The sequence below is a fragment of the Erythrolamprus reginae genome, chromosome 6, assembly GCF_031021105.1.
Source record: "Erythrolamprus reginae isolate rEryReg1 chromosome 6, rEryReg1.hap1, whole genome shotgun sequence".
In the NCBI taxonomy this organism is placed as follows: Eukaryota; Metazoa; Chordata; class Lepidosauria; order Squamata; family Dipsadidae; genus Erythrolamprus; species Erythrolamprus reginae.
This window is the reverse complement of record NC_091955.1, coordinates 85,044,684-85,072,588: the sequence shown is the minus strand read 5'-3', so window position 1 is coordinate 85,072,588 and position 27,905 is coordinate 85,044,684. Positions and strand designations below refer to the sequence as shown.

The 27,905-nt window shown below is 45.8% G+C and overlaps 1 protein-coding gene across 8 annotated transcripts in view; it reads left to right on the top strand.

The window, feature by feature from the left end:
- The window catches only part of MICAL3 (microtubule associated monooxygenase, calponin and LIM domain containing 3), a 286,121-nt gene that overhangs the window by 100,016 nt on the left and 158,200 nt on the right, over positions 1-27,905 (top strand). For all 8 annotated transcript variants that reach the window (XM_070756493.1, XM_070756490.1, XM_070756492.1 and 5 more), the window contains exon 2: positions 16,730-17,109. In XM_070756493.1, coding sequence (XP_070612594.1) covers positions 16,846-17,109 — 264 coding nt within the window. In that variant the 5' untranslated portion in view covers positions 16,730-16,845. The remainder of the gene's footprint in view (positions 1-16,729; positions 17,110-27,905) is intronic.

Genomic DNA, 27,905 nt, shown 5'->3' with positions numbered 1-27,905 from the left:
CTGCCATCAATGTTTCTATGTTTCTTAATACTTACTACTTTCACCTGTATATAGGTGTGACTGCCCCCTCCTGGATGAGATTGGGTAAATTATAGAATTGGTTGCCTTTTATCTCAGCAGATGGCCTCACCTGGCAGACCATGTCTGGTCTTGAAAGATAAGCAGGGTTGGGCCTATTTAGCTTTTGGAAGATTCTGGGGAATACCTGGTTAGAGATTAGGCTAGGAAGTTGAAACAAATCCCAGAAAGAAAGAAAAAACAACCCACAAAACTGTTGCCAAGAAAATTGAGTGGTTGTGACTAGGAGCCAAGCTCAGCTTGAACTTAGCTTTACTTCTTTTTTTTTTTAAAAAAAGCTCATACTTGGCATACTGATTAAGAGCCAGGATAGAAAATAATCACTTTTGTAAAGCAGGGATAAAAGCATGGTGGAACCATAGAGAAGGCTGTAAATTCAGTCTGGAATGGATTTAAATGGAAATAAATTTAAAACCCACTCAGGGGGAAAATACTCTTTAATTAATTAGGCCACTTCATTCCTCAATGACTCCGGGCAATATATAGTCTAAAGCGATCGTGCCACGCAGTTTAAAAGAGAAAAAACACCACCAAATGTTATATAAAAAAAACCAGCCATTAAAAAGCAGGATCCACAACCCACTCTAACAAAAAGCCTGGGGAAGCAGCCAGTTTTCAGAGCTCTTTTGTAGAATGCCAACGTAGGGGCCAATTGCATGGGGGATAGGCATGGTTACCCAGTATTCAAATCGCTAGTCAGAAAAATTATGTGTGTTGTATTTACTCACTAAATTGTGTCCGACTCTTTGCGACCTCATGGACCATAGCATTCAGGGGCTCCTGTTCTCCACTGTCTCTCAAACTTGGGCCAAATTCGTGTTCATTTTGTCAATGACACTATCTTGTCTTCTGCTGTCCTTCTATTTTTGTCTTCCAGCTCTCCCAATAGCAGGGTCTTTTTCTAAGGAATCATCTCTTCTCGTTTTATAGCCAAAGCATTCATTCATTCATTTCATTCATTCATTCATTCATTCATTCATTCATTCATTCATTCAATTTTTATGCCGCCCTTCTCCTTAGACTCAGGGCGGCTTACAACATGTTAGCAATAGCACTTTTGAACAGAGCTAGGCTATTGCCCCCACAATCCGGGTCCTCATTTTACCCACCTTGGAAGAATGGAAGGCTGAGTCAACCTTGAGCCGGTGATGAGATTTGAACCGCTGACCTTCAGATCTACAAGTCAGCTTTAGTGGCCTGCAGTACAGCACTCTACCTGCTGCGCCACCCCGGCTCATTGAGCTTCAGCATTTGTTTATCCGAAGAGTCAAGTCGATTTCCTTTGGGAAGATTGTGCATGCCATCAACTTTTTCTTGTAAAAAATGCATTGACCTCTTTTCTGTGCAAAAAACCAGCATGTCATATTATTATTATTGTCATATATTATTGTCATATATTATTATTAATAATATATTAATTATTAATAATATATATATAATAATAATATATTATTATTATTATTATTAATAATAATAATAATAATTATAATATAATAATAATAATAATAATAATAATAATAATAATAATAATAATAATAATAATTTATTAGACTTGTATGCCGCCCCTCTCCGAAGACAAATTGCCTGTTTAGAGGCCAGATGCCAAGAATGGATCTGGGCTGATAGAATAATCAGGCAGGAAGGTGGATAGTGTGTGAAACGAAAAGGCTGACATAGCCTCCCTTAACATTTTATTATTATTTTTTATTATTAATTTAATTTATGTGCCAGCCAACTCCCGGAGGACTCCGGGCGGCTTACAACAGAAATTGACATCTAAAAAGAGACAGTTTAAAAAACAATTTAAAACCCGTTAATAAAATCATATATATCTTTTGTGGCTGGATTTAAAAGATGAATCATTTGATCCACGGCCCCAGGCCTCCTGGCAGAACCAGGTCTAAGGCTTTCTGGAAGGCCAGTAGGATGGGGGCGGTATGGATCTCAGGAGGTCGGTGATTCCAGAGAGCTGGTGCAGCCACAGAAAAGGCCCCACAGCCTGGCCAAACGACATTGTTTAGCTGACTGGACCTGGAGAAGGCCGATCCTGTGGGCCCTTATGAGATGCTGGGAGCTGTGCCGTAGGAGGCGGTAATCTGGCCATAAACCATGTAGAGCTTTAAAGGTGATAACCAACACCTTGAATTACTTCTGGAGACTGATTGGGAGCCAGTGCAGCACGCGGAGAATTGGTGTGATGGGGGGGAGGCGGGGAGAAGCCACTGTGGGGCGTCTCTAGGAATCTCCTGGGAGGAAACAGGGCCAGAAAAGGTGGGGAGAAGCCTCCGTGGGGCCTCTCTAGGAATCTCCTGAGAGGAAACAGGGCCGGAAAAGGCGGGGAGAAGCCTCCGTGGGGCCTCTCTAGGAATCTCCTGGGAGGAAACAGGGCCGGAAAAGGTGGGGGGAAGCCTCCATAGGGCCTCTTTAGGAATCTCCTGAGAGGAAACAGGGCCAGAAAAGGTGGGGAGAAGCCTCTGTGGGGCCTCTCTAGGAATCTCCTGGGAGGAAACAGGGCTGGAAAAGGCGGGGAGAAGTCTCAGTGGGGCCTCTCTAGGAATCTCCTGAGAGGAAACAGGGCCGAAAAAGGTGGGGAGAAGCCTCCACGGGGCCTCTCTAGGAATCTCCTGGGAGGAAACAGGCCTGGAAAAGGCAGGGAGAAGCCTTCGTGGGGCCTCTCTAGGAATCTCCTGGGAGGAAACAGGGCCGGAAAACGCGGGGAGTAGCCTCCATGTGGCCTTTCTAGGAATCTCCTGGGAGGAAACAGGACCTCCACCCTCCCTATAGTTTCCCCAATCACACGCATTATTTGCTTTTACATTGATTCCTATGGGAAAAATTGCTTCTTCGTACAAACTTTTCTACTTAAGAACCTGGTCACGGAACGAATTAAGTTCGCACGTAGAGGTACCCACTATTACTTCTCTTTCCGTTGGTCTCCTCCCCACCTTTCATTGAGATCATGGGATCTACTTTGTAAGCAGCATTCCAGTCGGTAACGTTACTCAGACTTAAAACTGGCGGTCTCCTTCTCCAGAGGGAGGGACTAGAATTTAGTAATGAACAGACATAAATTTTGAACTTGGAAGGGTGTGTGTGTGTGTATGTTTCTCAGTTCACTGATCCAGACCCATTTCAGCAGTGGAGTTTTTCACGGCAGTCCAAGTCTTATTTCTTGCTGCACTTAGAAGAAAATATTTTTTTCCTGTATTTATTTTTAGCTCCCTAACTGATTTCCATGTGCTCTTATAAGGCAACATCTAGCAGCAAGAGGTCTCCTAACCCTTGGTAGCTTTTTTTTCCCCTTTCATTTTTCTTGGAGAGATCAGCACAATATTTGTGCGCATAGTGTGGTTATGATTACTTAGAATGTGACTCATTGCAAGCAGGTCAAAATGAGCCTCCAGGCGCAAAGTCCATAACAGAGTTGGCAAAGATTACCTGCTCTCGTCTGTTGTATAAAAATTGGAAGGAAACTCAACAGTTCAGCTTTTGATGTTCTTCCTACATAAATGGAAAGCTGGCTAGGTGGCCACACCTACACGTTCAGCCTGTTTTAACTGGATAGTCATTGTAGGAACTTTCCACATTTTTCCATCCGTGATTGGAAAGGTGCCATATGCCATTGTGGGTAATGCATTGAAAGAAGTAATAGCTTTGCTTTCATTTAAGAATAAACTCAATTCTGGCTTGCTCAATTGCAGTATAAACATTCAGGATTCTGATTCATACTGTTGCCTCGGTCCTTGCTATCGCCCCTTTTTCCAAATCATCCATACTGCTTTGATTTATGGAACCCAAGTAAGCTACCTGTAAACAATAATTTGTTGGCTTAGAAATTGTTACGAAACGTCCTCGGAGAGAGGTGGCATATAAATCAAATCAATCAATCGATCAATCCAAAGTTCTTTACCTACTCTTGCCCCTGAAAACTGGAACAAGAAGAAGAGAAACAAGCTGTGTCCTTACTATATGTTTTTCCTCTCCTTAGTTAACACTGCCAGTAAGTGGTTGAAGAATCTGACAGCCTTTCAACCAGTGATGAAATCTTTAAAAAATTCCCTGCCGGTTCTGTGGATGTGGCTTGGTGGTCATGTGACCAGTTGGGCATGGCCAACTTGTATTATGTGGTGAAACTCACTTAATAATGCTCTTGCTTAGCAACCAAAATTTTAGCCTCAATTGTGGTAATAATAATAATAATAATAATAATAATAATAATAATAATAATAATTATTATTATTATTATTATTTATTGGATTTGTATGCCGCCCCTCTCCGTAGACTCGGGGCAGCTAACAACAATGATAAAAACAGCATGTGACAATCCAATAATAAAACAACTAAAAACCCTTATTATAAAACCAACCAAACATACCCACAGACATACCATGCATAACTTGTAATGGCCTAGGGGGAAGGAATATCTCAACTCCCCCATGCCTGGTGGTATAAATGAGTCTTGAGTAGTTTACGAAACACAGGGAGGGTGGGGGCAATTCTAATCTCCGGGGAGAGTTGGTTCCAGAGGGCCGGGGCCGCCACAGAGAAGGCTCTTCCCCTGGGGCCCGCCAAACGACATTGTTTAGTCGACGGGACCCGGAGAAGGCCAACTCTGTGGGACCTTATCGGTCGCTGGGATTCGTGCAGCAGCAGGCGGTTCCGGAGGTAGTCTGGTCCAAAGCCATGTAGGGCTTTAAAGGTCATGACCAACACTTTGAATTGTGACCGGAAACTGATCGGCAGCCAATGCAAGCCACGGAATGTTGAGGAAACATGGGAGAATCTTGGTCATAAGTTTTCTTTCTTTCTTTCTTTCTTTCTTTCTTTCTTTCTTTCTTTCTTTCTTTCTTTCTTTCTTTCTTTCTCTCTCTCTCTCTCTCTCCCTTCCTTCCTTCCTTCTTTCTCTTTCTCTTTTATTTCCCTTTTTGTTCTCTCTGTTTCCTTCCTTTTTCTTTCTTTTGGTGGCGGGAGAAGGAAGAAAGTGCTCCGGGAGTCCAGCCCGGCCCAGCAGCGGCATGTCCCCTATCATGGGCTGGATGAAGGGAGTGGCACCCAAGACAGAGGGGAAGGCAAACTGTCCGCAACCCTACAATGCTTGGTGGAGCTACTGCTGCTGCTGCTGCTATGGGGCTAAGAGAGGCTGCAGCAGCGGCGCTCCAGGATGGCAAGCGGATGTGTCCCAGAGCTGCAATTACAGTGCACATGTGCAGAAGCCCCGGGACATCTGCCTGCCGTCCCGGAGCACTGTCGCCACTTGCTCTTGCTGCCACCTCTTTCTTTGGGTTTGCCCAAAGCCCCCAATTGCCTAAAGCAGTGTTTCCCAACCTTGGCAACTTGAAGATATTTGGACTTCAACTCCCAGAATTCCCCAGCCAGCAGAATTCTGGGAGTTGAAGTCCAAATATCTTCAAGTTGCCAAGGTTGGGAAACACTGGCCTAAGGCACGCTAAACTCATTCCATGTCTTCCAAAGCAGACAACCAGGGGCAGGGGCAGTTAGGTGGGCTGCGACTTCGCAGGCTTACCTGGCAGGCAGATCAGGGGCGCACACTTCAGATAGGCAAGTTGCAGAGCAGAGACTGGGCAGAATGTGTGAGCGACAACTGGGGGACCAGTTTGGGGGCATGGCCAGCCAGCCATCAATACCGGTTTGGCACACCAGGCTACATGGCCGCTAATAGTTCTCCCGAGGGCAAGTTACTGTATATAAACAGGGAGAAACCCCCAATGCCTGTTAACACTGAATGTGTTACCTAGTTGGGTGACAAAACATCTGAGAGAAAACCACCAAGCTCAGAGACCACCAAAGTCTCCATATAATTTTCTTCTTGCCATTATTCCCTCTTGCTTTTGTTGTAGAACTCAACTAATATGTGTCTTTCTGTACATCCTCTTAGGCAACGTAACATCTGGGCAGGCCCAGATTTACATAGCTCAGCTTTCAAGACATGGGTGCCCTCATCATTTTGAGCCTCTTGAATTGGCTTTGTGTTTGTTTATATAAATGTTTAAAACAAATACGTTACTTCTGCCAGACTGCAACATTCTGCCTGATAATTATGGATAGCTTACAGTACGTTCCTCTTTTCTTCCCCCCTCTAGTGATTATGGGCACCACATCTGCCATGCTTATATTTATAATTCACAAAGCTATCATAGAGGAGTGGAAAGAATTAGGCTGCTTTTCTTGGTCTGGGTGGCGGCCTTGCCCTTTGCAACTGGAAATCTTTTGATGTCAGCACAGCAAAAGATTTAAAAAGGTGTTACACCAGCTATCTAAAACAAAAGGAAAGAAGCAATTAGTGGCCTAGATATGGTTTTTTTTTTAATCTTGTTGTGGAATGGATGGAAAGTGGTTTTCCTTTGATCCCTGCTACTCTATTACGAATGATCTCACTAGAATGCTATGGGCCTCTGACCCATCTTCTTCGTTTTAAATCAGAAACTGTCCAGCAGGCTTCTAAGACTGTACAGTGATACCTCGTCTTACGAACTTAATTGGTTCCAGGACAAGGTTTGTAAGGTGAAACGTTTGTAAGACGAAACAATGTTTCCCATAAGAATCAATAGAAAAGCGATTAATGCTTGCAAACCCAAAACTCACCACTTTTGCCAGCCGAAGCGCCCTTTTTTGCGCTGCTGGGATTCCCCTGAGGCTCCCCTCCATGGGAAACCCCACCTCCAGACTTCTGTGTTTTTGTGATGCTGCAGGGGAATCCCAGCATCGCAAAAACAGGTGCTTCGCTGGCAACGGAAGTCCGGAGGTGAGGTTTCCCAGTGAGGGGATCCTCAGCGAAATTGCAGCATCACAAAAACACGGAAGTCCTCGAAACCCCACCTCCTGACTTCCGTGTTTTTGTGATGCTGCGATTTCGCTGAGGCTCCCCTCGCTGGGAAGCCCCACCTCTGGACTTCCGTTGCCAGCGAAGCGCCTGTTTTTGCGCTGCTGGGATTCCCCTGCAGCATTGCAAAAACACGGAAGTCCAGAGGTGTGGTGCTTTCCATGGAGGGGACCCTCAGGAAAATCCCAGCAGTGCAAAAACGGGTTCTTCGCTGGCAACAGAAGTCCGGAGGCAGGGCATCCCAGTGGCAGCAGTGGGTTTGTAAGGTGAAAATAGTTTGTAAGAAGAGGCAAAAAAATCTTAAACCCCGGGTTTGTATCTCAAAAAGTTTGTATGACGAGGGGTTTGTAAGACGAGGTATCACCGTATATTGATCTTTTCACTTTTTAACCTGGTTGACTAAATTATACAGCAGCGATTCTCAATAGGCTGCCTGCCAAATGCTAAGTGTTGAGTTAGATTCATGGGGAGAAAAGTTAATATTCTGCATTTCCCTTAAGTTCATCAAGTGATGCTGCAAAGCACAGCTGTTTTTCCTAAGAAGAACAACAACACCTGGTTGCCAGTAATCTTTTAGGGAGTTTTTGCTGCCTGTCCGCATGTATTATATACAGTCTTTTGTTGGTAGTTCCTTTTGTTCTGGAACCCGAGAGGCATATGGAGTCATGAGTCAAGGACAAGTACTTACTAGCAGTGGTACAGAGGAAAAGGGTTCTTCCTGCGTCTTTCCTCCTGGATTAAACATCTATCCATCCTCTTCCTTTCCTAGCTTCCTCCTTTCCAATGCATAGACCAGTGCTTCTCAATTATTTTCTCGGAAGAAATAAACATTTTGCACACCCACTCTCCACCATATTCAGCACGTTTATTCCGCAATATTCAGCACGTTTCCACTGAAAAAAAGTCAAGCAGCTTATCAGCGTGATTGGGGTGTAATAATAATAATAATAATAATAATAATAATAATAATAATAATAATAATAATGCAAAGTGAATAAAGAAAAGACCTGGCCATGGCTTACAAATGGAACACTCAAAAAGGAGACAGAAGGACTAATACTGGCGGCACAAGAACAGGCCATTAAAACAAATGCTGTCAAAGCCAGAATTGAAAAATCAACAGACGATCCAAAGTGCAGACTCTGTAAAGAAACAATTGAAACAATCGATCACATACTCAGCTGCTGCAAAAAGATCGCACAGACTGACTACAAGCATAGACATGATGCTGTGGCACAGATGATCCACTGGAACTTGTGCCGGAACTACCATTTACCAGTGGCAAAGAACTGGTGGGATCATAAACCCGAAAAAGTGGTCGAAAATGAGCAAGCAAAACTACTGTGGGACTTCCGACTTCAGACTGACCGAATTCTGAAGCATAACACACCAGACATTGTGATCATGAAGAAAAAGAAAGTATGGATCATCGACATCGCAATCTCAGGAGACAGCAGAATTGAGGAGAAGCAACTAGAGAAATTAGTGAAATACGAAGATCTAAAAATTGAGCTGCAACGACTCTGGCATAAGCGAGTGAAAGTGGTCCCAGTGGTACTTGGCACGCTAGGCGCAGTACAAAAGGATCTCAGCGGACATTTGAAAACCATTGGAATTGACAAAATCTCAGTCAATTGCAAAAGGCCGCTTTACTGGGATCGGCAAAAATAATTCGGCGCTACATCACGCAGTCCTAGGTGCTTGGGAAGCGCCCGACTGGTGATAAAATACAAAATCCAGCATAGTGATCTCGTTTGCTGTGTTGTACTGACATAATAATAATAATAATAATAATAATAATAATAATAATAATAATAATAATAATATAAAAATAATAATAATAACAACTTAATAATAATAATAATAATTTATTACATTTGTATGCTGCCCCTCTCCGAAGACTCGGGGCGGCTCACAGCAATGATAAAAACAGTATTATAGTGAAACAAATCTAATATTAAAAAGAAATATATAAAACCCTATCATATTAAAACCAGACAACACATACATACCAAACATAAAATATAAAGAGCCTGGGGGAAAGGTGTCTCAAATCCCCCATGCCTGGCAGTATAGGTGGGTCTTGAGTAGTTTACGAAAGACAAGGAGGGTGGGGGCAGTTCTAATCTCCAGGGGGAGTTGATTCCAGAGACCTGGGGCCGCCACAGAGAAGGCTCTTCCCCTGGGGCCCACCAGACAACATTGTTTAGTCGACGGGACCCGGAGAAGGCCAACTCTGTGGGACCTTATCGGTCGCTGGGATTCGTGTGGTAGCAGGCAGTTCCGGAGGTAACACCCCATGTTTAAGTGACACCTTAATTTATTTGGCTTCATGCTTTCCACTGCCAACATTTTTAGACACAGTAAACATACTGGTCTTTCCTCTTTTCCCACCATAATCACAGTGAAGCCAAGCACTACATACACTCCGTCATATTTCCTTATCTTAGCTTTCTGGAGATTTACGTTTGTCTCATTATCTCCGTCTCTCTCCTCCTTTCTTTTCATCCCTGTTAAATATTTTTCCATGGTGTCTCTTTGTTATCTGCACTTCATCTCTCCTGCTCTGTGCTGTGTGCTATTGTTTGGTGCAAAAGAACCCTATTCCCTGCACATTTCTCGGGGCCATGTGCCCCCCACTGGCATCGCTCTGCACCCCCTCTAGGGGGCCCCGCTCCACTATTTGAGAAGCACTGTCATAGACCAAGGAATAGGCTCTGAGTCAGTGCTAGGACCAAATAGACAAGGTGTTGCAGGCTCACACCAACAACCAGCCCAGATATGCATAAGCAATACCTTGGAAACCGGGCAGTTGTGTGTCTCTCTCATTTGACTTCCTGCCCCTGGGATTCAAGGGGTAGAGAAGGGAGCCTCCTCTTGGGAGGAGGATGGAAATTATGGAGGATAGGTTGTATATTACACTTAGTTTTCCCACTAGCAGAATTTCCAATCTTTTTCTGGAATTCTTGACAGCCTCGTCAAAGTTTGCACTCTGCAAAGCTTTGAGTACTACACCAGCAAAAGAGGGTACCAATTTCTCACGTCCGCCTTCAGAGGGCGCTGTTCTTCTCCGTGTTTAGCCAAGGGAGCCTGTGTTGTCCATAAAGATGATAAGATTTCTTTTGGCAGAGTTTTTTCCCCCCTAGAGTAGATTAGAGTTCATTTCCACAGATGACTGATGGGTTACCCTTGGTTGGTTGGTGGATCACAAAAGAATGGGCTGAATACACTGGAGGAGATTCTATTAAAGACTCAGCTGTCGGAGATAAGACAATTCCAGCCCTTTTTGTTTTAACTTCCTTTGAAATTGTTGTACATGCACCTTATTACAGTGTTCCCTCGATTTCCGCGGGGGATGCGTTCCGAGACCGCCCGCGAAAGTCTAATTTCCGCAAAGTAGAGATGCGGAAGTAAATACACCATATTTGGCTATGGACAGTATCACAAGCCATCCCTTAACACTTTAAACCCCTAAAGTGCAATTTCCCATTCCCTTAACAACCATTCACTCACCATTATTACTGGTACTCACCATTGAATAAGATACTTAGTGATCCTGATATTTATAAGCATAATTGCAGAATGCAGCTGCGAGAGCAGTCATGGGCCTACCTAGGTATGCCCATGTTTCACCAACACTCCGCAGTCTGCATTGGTTGCCGATCAACTTCCGGTCACAATTCAAAGTGTTGGTTATGACCTTTAAAGCCCTTCATGGCACTGGACCAGAATATCTCCGAGACCGCCTGCTGCCGCACGAATCCCAGCGACCGATTAGGTCCCACAGAGTGGGCCTTCTCTGGGTCCCGTCAACTAAACAATGTCGGTTGGCGGGCCCCAGGGGAAGAGCCTTCTCTGTGGCGGCCCCGACCCTCTGGAACCAACTCCCCCCGGAGATTAGAACTGCCCCTACTCTCCTTGCCTTTCGTAAGCTTCTTAAGACCCACCTGTGTTGTCAGGCATGGGGGAACTGAGACATCTCCCCCGGGCATATACAATTTATGAATGGTATGTGTGTATGTATGTGTGTTTAGAAAATGGGGTTTTTAAAATGTTTTTAGTAGAAATTTAGATTTGTCATAAATTGTTTTTCACTTTGTTGTGAGCCGCCCTGAGTCTGCGGAGAGGGGCGGCATACAAATCTAAATAAATATAATATATAATATAATTATTTATGAACAATAATTATTTTTTTTGTTATTTATTTGCAAAAAGTATTAGTTTGGCGATGACATATGATGTCATTGGGTGGGAAAAACCGTGGTATAGGGGGAAAAACCGCAAAGTATTTTTTAATTAATATTTTTTGAAAAACCGTGGTATAGGCCAGTGATTTTCAACCTTTTTTGTGCCGCAGGTCATTTTTTACATTTACAGAATCCTGGGGCATACCACCAACCAAAATGACGCAAAATGGCACTCTAACACAGCACATATTATACATAAAGTTAATAATATAGTTTCTAAATGTATTTATACTCACTTAGTGTGAAACCTGGGCCTGTTTCAATGAACACAAAAGGGATATTCTGGCAGGAATGGTAGTTTAGGGAGCCATGTTTAATTTCCCCACGGCACACCTGACCATGTCTTACGGCACACTAGTGTGCCACGGCACACTGGTTGAAAAACACTGGTATAGGCTATTCGTGAAGTTCGAACCCGTGAAAATCGAGGGAATACTGTATAGCATCCAGGTTAGGCAAAATGTCTTTTCCCCCTTCTCCCAAAACAAAAGAGGTATTGGGGGGTAATGCTGTGCCAAATTTAGCTTTGAATTTGGTCTGTACTTTTTTCTTGGTGTTTAATTGCTGAGTGTTCTTTGATTTATGGTCCCTATTAATACATAAAGTGTTTTATCTGTAGTAGAAGGATATAGGTGTAACTTGACACACTAAAGAGGTTTGGAAGTACATGCAGATAGGGTTTCTGGGAAGACACATTCTTTAATATGGATCAGGAGATTTGGAATACTTACCCAGAGTTGTTTATTGTTGTTGTTGTTCAGAATCTTTTAGAACTCATTTAAATTATAATAATTATTAGTTTCGGTTTATAGTTTTTAGAAAAACAGAATTCATAAGTGGGATTTTATCTTTGATTATAAGCAATTGCTAGAATAGAGGAAACAGATAGCTGATGTTATTTTTTGCTCACTTGTTAATGAGTTTATAGTGATAACAATTGCTATAAATTCACCTTACCGGGATTTGAACCTGGGCAGCCCGCCTTTAAGGCAGTAGCTTTAACCTCTAAGCCAGGTTCTCCTCCTGTATCAGCTTGTACCAGGAAAGAGATATATACAGTGGTGCCTCTACCTACGAACTTAATTCGTTCCGTGACCAGGTTCTTAAGTAGAAAAGTTTGTAAGAAGAAGCAATTTTTCCCATAGGAATCAATGTGAAAGCAAAGAATGTGTGCGATTGGGGAAACCACAGGGAGGGTGGAGGCCCTGTTTCCTCCCAGGAGATTCCTAGAAAGGCCCCATGGAGGCTTCTCCCCGCCTTTTCTGGCCCTGTTTCCTCCTAGGAGATTTCTAGAGAGGCCCCATGGAGGCTTCTCCCCACCTTTTCTGGTTCTGTTTCCTCCCAGGAGAATTCCTAGAGAGGCCCCACGGAGGCTTCTCCCCACCTTTTCTGGCCCTGTTTCCTCCCAGGAGATTCCTAGAGAGGCCGCACGGAGGCTTCTCCCCACCTTTTCTGGCCCTGTTTCCTCCCAGGAGACTCATACTGCTTCTCTTTTGCCTCTCATCCAGGCAGTTAATTTTATAGCCAACAAACTATTTTCTATGTGTGTAACATATTTTTACTGATAATGAAAACGAAGGGAGATTAGTATAGATCTATTTCAAGCTATTTAGCTCTCATCAACTAGCCATATCTTTACCGGGATTTGAACCTTGGCGGCCTTCCTATAAGGCAGTAGCTTTCACCTCGATACAGGGTATAACAGAGGGAAAGGGGCAATGGAAAGGTAGTGCTTGAGGAATTTATTCCACACAGCTGTACTTTTATGTCTGGACAATGGGCAATAGCTAATCTGTCATGTAATTAGTCTAGGATTTGTTTCAGGAAGTGGGTGAGATATGCAGCATGGGTAACTCATTTTCAAAGCATATTAAGTGGGTAGAATTGGATTGCTGGCTCCCTAATGTATATAATCTTTGGTTTTTCAACTGGCACATATTGCGAGTCAAAAGGGAATTTGGTCCAGAACAAATAACAACCCCATCATTTGCGGAAGTTTCTCTGCCTGGGAGGCTCAATACGTCCTCTGCTATTTTAATATGTTCCTTAAATATGGTATTTAAAAAAAAACAAATGCCTTAACGATATCAGTGGCTATATTGATTACGAGAGCAGTCATGGGCTTCCCAAGGTATGACCATGTCACACCAACACTCCACAGTCTGCATTGGTTGCTGATCACTTTCCGGTCACAATTCAAAGTGTTGGTTAGGACCTATTAAGCCCTTCATGGCATCGGACCAGAATATCTCCGGGACCGCCTTCTGCCGCACGAATCCCAGCTACCTGTTAGCTCCCACAGAGTTGGCCTTCTCCAGGTCCCGTCGACGAAACAATGTTGTCTGGCGGGACCCAGGGGAAGAGCCTTCTCTGTGGCGGCCCCGGCCCTCTGGAACCAACTCCCCCCCCGGAGATTAGGACTGCCCCCCCCCTCCTTGCCTTTCGCAAACTTCTTAAAACCCACCTCTGTCGTTAGGCATGGGAAAGTTGATTCCCATGGGCCCTCTCTGCTTTATGTATGGTTTGTATGAGATGTATGGTTGTTTTTTATATTAAGGGTTTTTAAATTGTCTTTTTTAACTATTGGATTTGCATTGTTTTGTTGTTGTAAGCCGCTCCGAGTCTCCGGAGAGGGGTGGCATACAAATCTGATTAATAATAATAATAATAATAATAATAATAATAATAATAATAATACGTAGGTATATATATATTCTAATAGTTCTGTAGCTTTGGTTAAGCATTATGCTGACTCCAAAGATTGGTCATAACCCACATAAAATGGTAATTTGAAGTTGATTTTTAAATTGTAATTGCACTGACCAAAATTAAGCAGTGTATTTGAACTAACCCACACTTATGGCATCACCTTATTTGCTTGTACATTCCTAAAGAAGGTTTTGCTAGTGCTTTATTATATAAATGCTGTTGGATAGAATTTATTATGTCTATCTAAGTGATGATGAACCTTTTTTGGGTGTGAGTGCCAAAAGGCTGCTCAAACCCATAATGCAATGCCGTCCCCCCCATGCATGCGTACAACCTCCGCGCATGCAGACACCCCCCCCCCCCGTGCTGCCAACCCCCACACCCGTGCATGTGTCCAGGTCTCACTGAGGCCTCCAGATTTCTGGTAGGGCCGTTGAGCTGTTTTCCACTCTCTCCAGGGTCCAGGAAGGCCTCCTGAAACCTGGGGATGGCGAAAAATGGCCCAACAGGCCAACCGGTAGTTCAGAAACGAAATAGAAATGAAACTGCCCTACTATTTACCTTCAGTTATTTGCAACCAGGCCTCACAGGACTTGGCTCATTTCTTCTGCAGCCGGCAAGGCTTTCCTGAAAGTCTCTGCAGCTCATAAAAGATGTGTATCGGTCCTGTTATTGGCTGCAGACGTCTTCAAGAGAGCTTTGCCAGCTGCAGAAGAAATGGGCCGAGGTGTGCGGAGCCTGGCTGCGACTGTCCAAAGACAAAGAAGTTCCTGAAGACCTCTGACAGTGAAAAGGAGGCTAGGGGTAATGCACACGTGAACATCCGTTTGGGCCGTTGGGCAGTTTTTCGCCATTCCCAGACTTCAGGATGCTGAAAAGAAGACCGAAAATCAACTCGCCAACGCGCTGACCTAGGTCCCCTCAGATATGGCTCCGCTTGCCATATCACTGGTCTTGCTTAATGATTTGTTTGTTTGTTTGTTTGTTTATTTATTTATTAATTTATTTTAATTTATTTATTTATTTATTATTGATTGATTGATTGATTGATTGATTGATTGATTGATTGGATTTGTATGCCGCCCCTCTCCGCAGACTCGGGGCGGCTAACAACAATGATAAAAAACAACATGTAACAATCCAATTTAATAAAACAACTAAAAACCCTTATTATAAAAACCAAACATACACACAAACATACCATACATAACTTGTAATGATGATGTTCGTCTATCGTGTTTGAAGAGAACCTTGACCTGTAGTGGGTTGTGGGCTTTACACGATGTGTCTGCAAGTGGCTCTTAAGGCCTGTACGGGCATGAAATGTTCTGCCACATGTTGGGCAGGCGTGTGGACACCATTGTCGCAGCAAATGGTCTAGCTCAGGGGTAGGCAAAGTTGGCTCTTCTATGACATGTGGACTTCAACTCCCAGAATTCCTGAGCTAGCATGATTGGGTCAGGAGTTCTGGGTGTTGAAGTCCACATGTCATAGAAGAGCCAACTTTGCCTACCCCTGGTCTAGCTTAATGAAAAAAGGATTGGGGGGGGGGGTGATAGTAACATTCCAATATCTAAGGGGTGCAATCAAGACCAGGGAATATTTCAGAATTCCTAATCTCATTGATTTCTTTGACTATGTCACAAAGGTGTTGGATGAAGGTGGTGCCGTGGATATTGCCTATCTGGCCTTCAGCAAAGCCTTTGATACGGTTCCACATAAAGAGCTGATAGATAAATTAGTGAAGATTGACGTGGTTGGTCAATCCACAGTAGCTGAATTTAAACATGCCTGGGATGAACATATATCCATTGTAAGATAAAATACAGGAAATAGTACAAGGGCATACTAGATGGACCATGAGATCTTTTTCTGCCTTCAGTCTTCTATGTTTCTATTTTGCTAAAAACATGAAATCTATGCTTAATGCAATTAAGGGTGTGATAGAAGGCAGAACATAGGGTCTTATTCTTCAGTATAGACCTTTCTGTGCCCTTCCCTCTGTTTAGCAATTATAAGCTGTTGTGGTTAGCTCTGGTCCAGCTCCTGCCCCAAGGACTGTGGATGTGGGGGAGACATCCACATGCTACAGGCCTGTTCCCCCCACCCCCGTGGAATCTGATGAGGAAGGCTCCTCTGACCAAGAAGACATGAGTGACAGGGAGGAGGAGAGTGTGGCAGACAGCTCAGAAGGAGATCAATTATCTAGCTCCTCCTTGGATTCAGAACAAGAGTTAATGATACAGCCACGCATGCGGAGAGCGATGCATAGGCAACAACAACTGAGAGATTATTATCAAAGAAAATGAGGCCACCTGTGGTTGGGTGGGGCTGTGGTAATTAGTGAGGCTGCTATAAATAGCAGCGTGTGGGTTTGGCCATTGTGGAGGATTATCTGATCCTTGTGTTTCATGACTGCTTTGCTGACTTTGATCTTTGTGTGCTGATTTTTCCCCTGCTTTGAAACTAACCCATAGCAAAGTGTGTTTCACTTTGTGAAAGAAGAAGGACTGTGAATTGCCTCACAGCTGCAAGCTAAGTATCACAGAACTGATAAGGGACTTGTACAAATTACCAATTTGTTTGGAGACAAGTGCTCTTTGCTTATACCAAAAGAGGGCTAGGTTTAAGTGAATTTTCATTATAAAGAACATTGTTTTGAATTTTCAAACGTGTGTGTGTCTGAAATTGTATCTGTTCAGTTTTGGGAGGATTCTACCAGAGAGCTCGACAGAACATAAGCTGAGTGGTTTTCTTTCTTTCTTTTTTTAGTGCTAATGACAGGATGTGAATGTTGATACAAATCAATCCCTGCCTATCTAAGTAATCTATTTCCCCCCTTTCCTTTCTGCAGATTGATTATTGTTATGGAATAAAAGAAGCGGTTATTGATGAGCAAAATAGCGGACCCGAAGACAGGTGGACTGGAACGGATCAGCTGCCGGGGGAACCCCTGGCCGAACTGGAAGCATGGAGGAGGGGATTAATGGAAAGATGAACCAGGCCCATGTCCTCTTTGACCGATTTGTCCAGGCCTCCACCTGCAAAGGGACTCTGAAAGCATTTCAAGAGCTCTGTGATTATTTGGAGCTGAAGCCCAAGGATTACCGTACTTTCTACCACAAGCTCAAATCCAAGCTGAGTTATTGGAAAGCTAAAGCTCTTTGGGCCAAGTTGGATAAGAGGGGCTGCCACAAAGACTATAAGAAGGGGAAAGTGTGCGCCAATGCGAAGGTGAGCATGGAAAAATGGCTTACGTTTATTTTGATTCCTGCTTTTAAGGATGGATTCCATATGCTATGTAGTTAATTACAGTAGTACCTCGTGATACGAACCCCTCGTCATACGAACTTTTTGAGATACGAACCTGAGGTTTGGAAAAAATTTGCCTCTTCTTACGAACTTTTTTTGGCTTATGAACCCGTCGCCCGAACGCTGAAGTACCGCAGAGCTGTTGGCTTGTCGGGAGGCTCAAATGGAGGTGGGGAATCCCAATAGGGAATTCCATGGGTGGAGCTTTGACGTCACGGAGATGTCCTTCCTGGCCGGCCGAAACGTGGACTCCAGAAAGGATGTCTTTGTGATGTCAAAGCTCCACCCATGGAATTCCCTATTGGGATTCCCCACCTCTGTTTGAGCCTTCCGACCGGCCGACAGCTCTGCGGCTCTTCTGCAAAGGTGACAGCCGGGCAGCGGCGCTTCTCGGCGGCCTCCCGAACCTGAACTTTTGCCGAACATCTTGGTTTGGCATTCGGGAGAACGCTGAGAAGCGCCCGGCTGTTTCAAAAGGTGACATCCGGGTGGCGGCACCCAACGGAGTGCCGTTTTTGCGATTTTTTTTTTTGCTTGCACGCATTAATTGATTTTACATTGTTTCCTATGGAAAGCATTGTTTCGTCTTATGAACTTTTTCGCCTTACAAACCTCCTCCCGGAACCAATTAAGTTTGTAAGACGAGGTATCACTGTACTGTATTTTTCAGAGTATAAGACACACCAGAGTGTAAGGCACACCTTAGTTTTGGGGGAGGAAAATGGGGGGGGGGGATTTACCTACCAGGTATTCATCTGGCTAGCATCCTTAGTTTGGTCAGCTTCAGCACATTATTTTATCCCCAGGTTCGGGCTGAAAAAATATCTTCTTTGGAGGGAGTAGCAAGGAAAACAAGCCTGCAAAGACTTAGGGGTGGAAAAAGACTTCAGAGGGAGTAGCAATGAAAAAATCCTGCAAGCCAGGAAGATCTTATAGAGCCCCAGTGGTGCAGTGGTTAGAGTATAGTACTGCAAGCTACCTCTGCTGATCACCAGCTGCCAGCAATTTAGCAGATCAAATCTCAATTGGCTCAAGGTTAACTCAGCCTTCCCTCCTTCCAAGTCGGTAAAATGAGGACCCAGATTGTTGGGGGCAATATGCTGACTCTCTGTAAACCGCCTAGAGAGGGCTGTGAAGCAGTGTGAAGCAGTATATATGTCTAAATGCTGTTGCTATTTAGCAAGACGGTGTTCCCTCGATTTTCGCGGGTTCGAACTTCACGAAAAGTCTATACCACGGTTTTTCAAAAATATTAATTAAAAAATACTTTGCGGGTTTTTCCCCTATACCACGTTTTTCCCCGCCCGATGACATCATATGTCATCGCCAAACTTTCATCCGCCTTTAATAAATATTTTTTAAAATAAAGTTTAATAAATAAACATGGTGAGTAATGATCTAAATGGTTGCTAAGGGAATGGGAAATTGCATTTTAGGGGTTTGAAGTGTTAAGGGAAGGCTTGTGATACTGTTCATAGCCAAAAATAGTGTATTTACTTCCGCATCTCTACTTCGCGGAAATTCGACTTTCGCGGGCGGTCTCGGAACGCATCCCCTGGAAAAATCGAGGGAACACTGTACATTAAGCAAGAAACTGTTTTTAATTTTCTAGTTGGATTTTGATCTTAACAAAATGATCTTTTGATCTTTGGTTATGAAGTGTTTTTAATAGGAAAGTGAACACAAGAACAAGGGGACACAATCTGCAGTTAGTTGGGGGAAAGATCAAAAGCAACATGAGAAAATATTATTTTACTGAAAGAGTAGTAGATCCTTGGAACAAACTTCCAGCAGACGTGGTAGATAAATCCACAGTAACTGAATTTAAACATGCCTGGGATAAACATATATCCATCCTAACATAAAATACAGAAAATAGTATAAGGGCAGACTAGATGGACCATGAGGTCTTTTTCTGCCGTCCGACTTCTACCGTGTTTCCCCGAAAGTAAGACAGTGTCTTACTATCTTTTTATCCCCAAAAGCCCCACTACGTCTTACTTTCGGGGGATGTCTTATATTGGAAAAAAATTGTCAATTTTTTTGTTTTAACCATAAAATTAACATTTATTAACAACCTGAACAGACGGAGGCGGCAGACGCAGTGACGTATGGAGGGGGGGCGGCGCGGAAGTGGGCAGGAGGCGGCGCTCATTAAGATCAGAGGGAGGTGGCAGACGCGGTGACGTATGGAGAGGGGGACGGCGCAGGCGTGGGCAGGAGGCGGCGCGCAGCTAGATGAGAGGGAGGCGACAATACCCCCGTGTTTCCCCGAAAGTAAGACATATGTCTTACTTTCAGGGTACAGCTTATATTAGCCGACCCCCCTGAAACCCCCGATACGTCTTACAATCGGGGGTGTTTTACTATCGGGGAAACAGGGTATGTTTCTATGTTATTCTCTTGAACAACCAAATCACCAGTTTTATATAAAAGAGTATAAAGTTAAGTTATTCTTTGAAAGCATCAGTGCCTGTCTTTCGTGATCTCAACTCCCACGTCTGTCAGCGAATCTTCTTGGTAACGTTTTTAGGGTTCTGTCAAACAGAGTCATTTTCAAACAATGATTCTCCGTACTGAAGGAGCGGGTCCAGCAGTCACATGGGTTGCTCATGTCCAATCCGGTGGAACTGAGCCTAGTGTTAAAAAAGCTTGCCGGATCCGCCCCTTCCCCAGAATTCGCTCAGTTCGCATATCCTGCGGTTGTATTGTGATAGCTCGTTCAACATTCTAACACCTTCCCTTCGATCTTTTTCTTCAAAGTAGTAAGAATTGTTTTATCATTATTATTTACTTGCACTAATAGCGCCAGCCGTTTGCGGCTCGGCTTTTCTCCGTACTGAAGGAGTGGGTCCAGCAGTCACATGGGTTGCTCCTGTCCAATCCGTTGGAACTGAGCCTAGTATTAAAAAAGACTGCTGGATCCGCCCCTTCCCCAGAATTCGCTCAGTTCGCATATCCTGCGGTTGTATTGTGATAGCTCGTTCAACAGTCTAACACCTTCCCTTCGATCTTTTCCTTCAAAAAGTAGTAAGATTTATTGTCTTTAATTATTTACTTGCACTAATTGCGCCAGCCGTTTAAAAGAAAAAAAGAGAAAAAGCGGCTAGGCTTTTTTCCTTGGGAGAAGTTGCGGTTTCGTTTTCCCCCGGCGGTTTTGCCGGTTACGATTCCTGCGGCCGCTTGTGGATTCTTCTAATCCTTTGGCCTGGAGGTCCTGGTGCAAGTATTTACCTATTGAATTATTGATTATTTATTGTATACAAAAATATTTAAGGGCTTAAGAAATACCTCCTGCGGAGTGAGACGCCTTCTAGTCTCCTGGACTTAGTCGATCGCTTCCCCTTTAAGAAATTTTACGCAGCGATCTTTTTCGGCGCGAAGGCCTTCGCGCCCTTTTTAAATCTAGGCCTCTCGTGTTGGCCCCCTGCCAGCCGTGTAGGCCTCAGTCCACCGCGTGGATCCCGGAGCGGGCCTTGGGGGTCCCAGGCTAAATTCTCCACCGGCTAAGCCTCCAACCAGAGTGCCTTGGTTTACTTAATTATAAAGTTTAGGGAGGCTGGCCCCGCTGGGTTTGGGGGCACGAACTCTGGGTTTGCCCAGATTGTCCTCAAGTTTCAGCAGCTTCGAGGCCTCGAAGCAGGATCCATTCCTCTTGGGAAGTCCTTGAAATTCTTCTCCTTATTATTCAGTTATTGGCTCAGCCTTGTCTTCTGTTAATTGTCAGACTATGGCTTCCTTTCCCAAGAGAGGCACTACCAAAGGTCCCAAAGAGGTTAGGCCTACTGGTAATTCTACTGAAGTTCCCCAGGCCTCTTCCTCCTCTTCCTCAGGCACCCATTCCTTAGCCAAGCCCACCAGGGCTGAGAAGAGAAGGGACCCAGCCCTACAAAAAATACATGATAAACCAGCCAATCTTTTAAGGTGCAGGCCCAAGTGCATATCAATCCAACCCCCCCGGAGGCCTCTAACCTGCCTCTTTCTGGGGTTCCTGTGCTATCCCTGGATGAGCCAAACCTAAATCCACCCCAACCTAACCTATGGGGTTTAGGTCCAGAGGAGCCAGATATTACCGAGGATTCCTCCCAGCCAGAACCTGCTCAGGCCCTCAGGGATCCTCCGGCTTTCCGGCTGATTTTTCTTCCTTGCCACCGGAGTTTCAGTCTATCTTGACTATTCTGACTAACACCATTGACGCTAAACTCTCATCTTTCAATGTGCCTTCTCTGTCTCATCCCTCTCCACGCTCCTCCCGTCCCGTGAGTTCTTCTCCTTCCTACAGAGCCCCAGCCATGGAGGTCTCTGACTCCTCTCAGGAAGAGGATGAGGACGTGGATGCAGAAGAGGATGATGACCCATTTCAACGTCTGTCGGAAGATGAGGAATCTCAGATTAAGATTCCAGCCCCAGCTGCTATCTTTCCTTCGCAGCTTTTCAAATCTCTCCTGCTTAAAGCTAGAGTATCCACGGGGCTAGCCGGGCAAGAAAAACAGGCTACCTCTTCCTCAGATCCTCCGGAGGATAATCTTCCTTATTTCATGAAAGAACAGGAAGACAATGAGGTAATTCCTATGCCCAAGTTGTTTAAGGATGCCTTGCTTAAACAGTGGGACCACCCAACTGCTGGCTTTACTCCCACTCCCAAGGACAAGAAGCTCTACAAGCTCTCCTCCGTCTATGAGGAACTCCTAACATGTCCCAAGCCAGATGAACCAGTGAAGTCTCTCCACTCGACTGCCGCCATGCCTGGCGAAGCAGAGGAGGTCCTCCGGCCAGAGGACAAACGACTTGAGCAAGGCTCAAAAGGAGTCTTCTTGCAGACTCATGGGCCTTTAAGAGTGCTGCAGCGGCATCCTTCTTTTCCAGAGCTATGCTCTTGTGGCTTCGTCAGCTCCAACCACACCTGCCTCCAGATGACTTACGGGGCCAACAGGATTTCAACAAAATCTTCGCAGCTGCCCAATATGTAGCAGATGCTACCCTCCAATCTTCCAGATTTGCAGCCAGGTCAGTAGCAGCCTCCACAACGGCCAGAAGACTTCTATGGCTCCGCCCTTGGCAGGCGGGAGTAAGACAGAAGTGGCAGTTAGCCATGGGTCCGCTGAAACGTGACCTCCTCTTCGGAGACCTTCTGGACCTTCTCCTTACAGAGACCACAGACAAGAAAAAGGTCTTGGGACCTACCACCAAGAAGGCCCCTAAACCGTAGCCCTTTCGGCGCACAGGGCGTCTACAGGATCAGGGCTTCGCATTTCAAAGGAGTCCAGGTCAGTATTCCCCTCGGTTTTCGATCCCAATCTAGAACCACCAGGGGCAGAGGTTCCCGTTATCAGAGAGGATCCTCTTCTACCAGGGCTTCCAAAAGAGCCAGATGGTAAGTTTTCCTCCTTTCCCATAGGCGGTCGCCTAGCCTGGTTCTCTTCCGCCTGGCACCGTTCTTGTAAGGACCCCTGGGTCATTGACACTGTGGAAAGGAGCCTAAGGTTAGAGTTCATTTCACCTCCCCCTAACCGTTTTTATTTCTTGTCCTTCTCCCAGTTCCCCTCCTTCTCGTATCCGAATGGAGGAGACTATTTCTCATTTGTTGACTTTTAGAGCTATTCAACCGGTCCCCTCTCTCCAGAGAGGTTTAGGCTTTCTCCCATCCTCTTCATGGTCCCTAAGACCTCTGGAGGCTGGAGAGCCATCTTAGATCTAAAAAAATTGAACCGGTTCATAAAATATAGGATTTTCAAAATGCATTCCTTATCTTCCATTTTTAGCAGCTCTACATCGGGGAGACTTTATGGTGTCTCTGGATCTCACGGAGGCCTTCCTCCATATCCCCATTGTCAAGATCCTTAGGAAATTTCTGCGCTTTGCCTTTCAAGGCAGGCATTTTCAGTGTAGGGCCATGCCATTTGGGCTCTACTCAGCTCCCAGAGTCTTCACTAAACTCTTGGGATCCTTGGCGGCTCATATCCGGGCTTCTCCCATTCATATTTTATGTTATTTAGATGACATTTTAATTCATGGAAATTCCAGAACTGGGTGGCGGCAGACCTCTCTTTTACCATGTCGGTTCTACAGAATCATGGTTTCTCCATAAATCTTAAAAGGAGCCACCTTGATCCATCCACTTCCATTCTGCATCTGGGAACTATCATTAATTCTGAGTTATCCCAGGTTTTCCTCTCCACTGAGAGAAAACGCAGCTTTTTGGATCTCATTGCTCGCATCCTGCCCCAGCAATCTACCTCCATTGCCACCCTATCTTCCCTTTGGGTAAAATGGTGTCATCTATTGGTATTGTCCCCTGGGCCTGTCTTCACGCCAGGGAACTACAGTGGCTTCTATTACCTCCCAGAGATCGGGCCACAGCAACTCGAATCGTCGCCTTCCACCGACGGTTCGCAGATCCCTCAAGTGGTGGACTTCTCCAGCCCTAGACAAGGGATCTCCCTTCCAGTGCCCCGACCAGTTGTAGTCACCACAGATGCCAGCCTCTCGGGCTGGGGAGCCCACGCCCAGGGTCTTTTAGCTCAGGGCACATGGTCACTGGAGGAGGCTTCCAGGCCCATCAGTTGATTAGAATTAAGAGCCGTGTCTCTAGCTCTAAAACAATTCCAATCTCACATCTCCAACCAGCATGTGCTGATTTTCACCGACAATATAGCCACCAAAAGCCATATTTGCAGACAGGGAGGCACAAGAGCCTAGGCCCTCAGGAGGGAGGCCCTGAAATTAGGCCTTTGGGCAGAGAAGAATCTCCAGTCGCTTCTAGCCGACCACATCTCGGGGAGCCTCAACGTCCAAGCGGACTGGCTCTCGCGAGCGACCATAGATCCAGACGAGTGGAATCTCCATCAGTCACTGTTCCACCAAATCTGCCTCAGGTTCGGCCATCCAGTGTTGGATCTATTGGCGACCAAAGCCAATGCCCAGCTCCCTCACTTCATCTCCAGGTTCCCGTCTCCGGGAGCAGAGGCAATCACTGCTCTCAGGAGTCCTTGGCCTCCAGGTCTATTGTATGCCTTCCCTCCAATTCCAATTCTGCCAGACGTGATCAACAAAATCCTCCTGGAGAAGGCCCGAGTAATTCTGATTGCCCCTCACTGGCCTCGCAGGCCCTGGTTCGCGGACCTCCAACAATGTCCGTCCAGGACCCCTGGCGACTCCCCGTTTCGGAGGATATGTTGCGACAGGGGGCCTCCTTCCATTCAGACCCAGAGTGGTTCCACTTCACCGCCTGGTTATTATCCGGAGGGACTTAGACCTGCGAGGGTATGACCCGGACACAGTGGAAATCATCCTGAAGTCTAGAAGAGGGTCTACCAACCGGATCTACGACCCTACTTGGTCCAAATTCCATCAGTGGTGCTTGCAGGAGGGCTTATCTCCCCTGTGTCTTCCCATCCACAGGATAATCACCTTCCTCATGAAAGGCTCCCACCAAGGCCTCTCTACCAGCACCATCCGCCGACACCTGGCCGCCATCTCTTCCGTCTTGGCGGGGCCTCGCAGGCAGCCCCTCCGCTCCCTTCCAGAAATCCAAGAATTTCTAAGAGGAGTGGCCAACCTCAGGCCTTCTAAAATCCACAGATATCTCACCTGGGTCTTGCCACGGGTTCTCCACTCTCTTACTCAGGCACCTTACGAACCCCTGAACTCTGCGTCCCTCAGGTACCTATCCTTCAAGGTAGCATTCCTGGTGGCGATTACATCCGCCCGACGCATATCTGAGTTGGCAGCCCTTTCTATCAGACAGGATCTTGGCAGTTTCACCAGGACAAGGTGGTTCTGCGACTGGACCCCACCTTTATACCAAAGGTCAGTTCCATGTCCCACAGATCTCAGGATATCATATTACCTTCCTTCTGCCTCCAACGAGAGCATCCCCTGGCAACTAGATGGCACACTCTGGATCTCACTAGAGCGCTAAAGGTTTATATCCAACGCACAAGATCCATCCGGAGGTCTGAAGCACTCTTCATAGCCTACCATCCCAGATCCTTGGGATCCAGAGTGTCTTCTACAGTAATAGGTCGTTGGATCAGAGGGACCATCTCTAAGGCCTACGAGACAGCTTCCCTTTCCATTCCAAGGAATATTACAGCGCATTCCACCAGAAGTGCTGCCACATCTGCCGCTTGGGCGACTCAGGCTCCGTTGGAAGAAGTCTGCAAAGCAGCCACTTGGGCCTCGCCAAATTCCTTCATCAACGATTCGTACGCATCAGCGGACGCTGCCTTCGGCAGAAGAGTACTCCAATCCGTTATCTCTCACGATAGCAATGTACTCCCACCCTAGGGACCTATCTCTTGGGTATGTCCCATGTGACTGCTGGACCCACTCCTTCAGTACGGAGAATAGGCGTTGATTGCTTACCTGAACGCCTCTTCTCGTACGGTGAGTGGGTACAGCAGTCACTTCCCTCCCTTTGTGTGGTCTTCTTTACCTTCTATTCTATTTTCTTATAACACATGAGAGTTGAACATTAAAGAGCTTCACTACTGAGCCTAGTCTATGGATTCGCGAATTCTGGGGAAGGGGCGGATCCAGCAGTCTTTTTTAATACTAGGCTCAGTTCCAACGGATTGGACAGGAGCAACCCATGTGACTGCTGTACCCACTCACCGTACGAGAAGAGGCGTTCAGGTAAGCAATCAACGCCTATTTTCCTTTGGAGAAGTTGCGGTTTCGTTTTCCCCCGGCGGTTTTGCCGTGTACGATCCCCGCGGCCGCTTGTGGATTCTTTTAATCCTTTGGCCTGGAGGTTCTGGTGCAAGTATTAATCTATTGACTTATTGATTCTTTACTGTATATATAAATATTAAAGGGCTTAAGAATACCTCCTGCGGAGTGAGACGCCTCTATAGTCTCCTGGACTTAGTCGATCGCTTCCCCTTTAAGACAATTTTACGGAGCGATTTTTCGGCGCGAAGGCCTTCGCGCCCTTTTTAAATCTAGGCCTCTCGTGTTGGCCTCCTGCCAGCCGCGTAGGCCTCAGTCCACCGCGTGGATCCCGGAGCGGGCCTTGGGGGTCCCAGGCTAAATTCTCCACCGGCTAAGCCTCCAACCAGAGTGCCTTGGTTTACTTAATTAATAAGTTTAGGGAGGCTGGCCCCGCTGGATCTGGGGACACGAACTCTGGGTTTGCCCAGATTGTCCTCAAGTCTCAGCAGCTTCGAGGCCTCGAAGCAGGATCCATTCCTCTTGGGAAGTCCTTGAAATTCTTCTCCTTATTTATTCAGTTATTGGCTCAGCCTTGTCTTCTGTTAATTGTCAGACTATGGCTACCTTTCCCAAGAGAGGCACAACTAAAGGTCCCAGAGAGGCCAGGCCTACAGGCGATGAGATTACTAGTATCCCCCAGGCCTCTTCCTCCTCTTCTCCAGGGGCCCGCCCCTCGACCAAGGTCACCAGGGCCGAGAAGAGAAGGGACCTAGCCCTACAAAGAATCCATGACAAATCAGCTAAACGTTTGAAAGTGCAGGCCCAAGTAATCAGTAGTCAAGACCCCCCAGAGGCTGCTAGTCTACCTCCTTCTGGGGTCCCTGTGTTATCTCTGGATGAGCCTAACCTAGACAGACCCCAACCTAACCTATGGGGCATAGGTCCAGAGGAACCAGATATTATGGAAGATTCCCCCCAGCCAGGATCCTCCCAGGCCTTTAGGGATTCTTCTGCCATCCCTGCTGATATTTCCAGTTTACCTCCTGAGTTCCAATCTATTTTTGCTGTGTTGTCCAAGGCCATTGATGCCAAACTCTCCACCATCAATGAGCTTCCCTTACCTCCTCCTCCTCCTCGTCCCTCCCGCCCCTTGGGTTCTTCCCCAGCGGTTAGAGCTCCTATTCAGGATGATTCAGATTCCTCTCAGGACGAATATGAGGATATGGAGGATGATGAGGATCCTTTTCAGGGCCTATCAGATGATGAGGAATCCCAAATAAAGGTTCCTTCTCCAATTACCATTTTTCCTTCTCATTTATTCAAATCTCTCCTCCTCAAAGCTAGAATTTCTACGGGATTAGCGGCCCAGGAGAAACAAGCCTCCACTTCCACTGATCCCCCGGAGGAGAATTTACCTTACTTCACAGAGGAACAGGAGGATAACGAGGTAATTCCTATGCCAAAATTGTTTAAAGATGCTTTACTCAAACAGTGGGATTTCCCAGCCTCTGGCCTTAATCCCTCCACCAAGGACAGAAAGTTGTACAAACTTTCCTCTTCCTATGAAGAGCTTCTATCCTTTCCCAAACCGGATGAACCTGTCAAGATCCTTCACTCGGCAGCGGCTGTGCCAGGCGAGGCGGAGGAAGTCCTCCGCCCAGAGGACAAGCGCATTGAACAAATGCTCAAAAGAGGATTCACCGCAGATTCCTGGGCCATTAAAAGTTCTGCAGCGGCCTCCTTTTTCTCCAGAGCCATGCTGCTGTGGCTTCGCCAACTTCAACAGCATATTCCTCCCGATGACTTGAGAGGTCAACAAGACTTCAACAAGGTCTTTGCAGCTGCCCAGTACGTGGCTGATGCCACCTTGCAATCTACTAGATTTTCTGCTAAGTCTATTGCAGCTTCTACAACGGCAAGAAGACTCCTATGGATTCGCCCTTGGCAAGCGGGAGTACGCCAGAAGTGGCAGTTATCCCAGGGACCCTTAAAGCGCGACCTTCTCTTCGGTGATCTTCTGGATCCACTCCTCACGGAAACCACGGACAAGAAGAAGGTTTTGG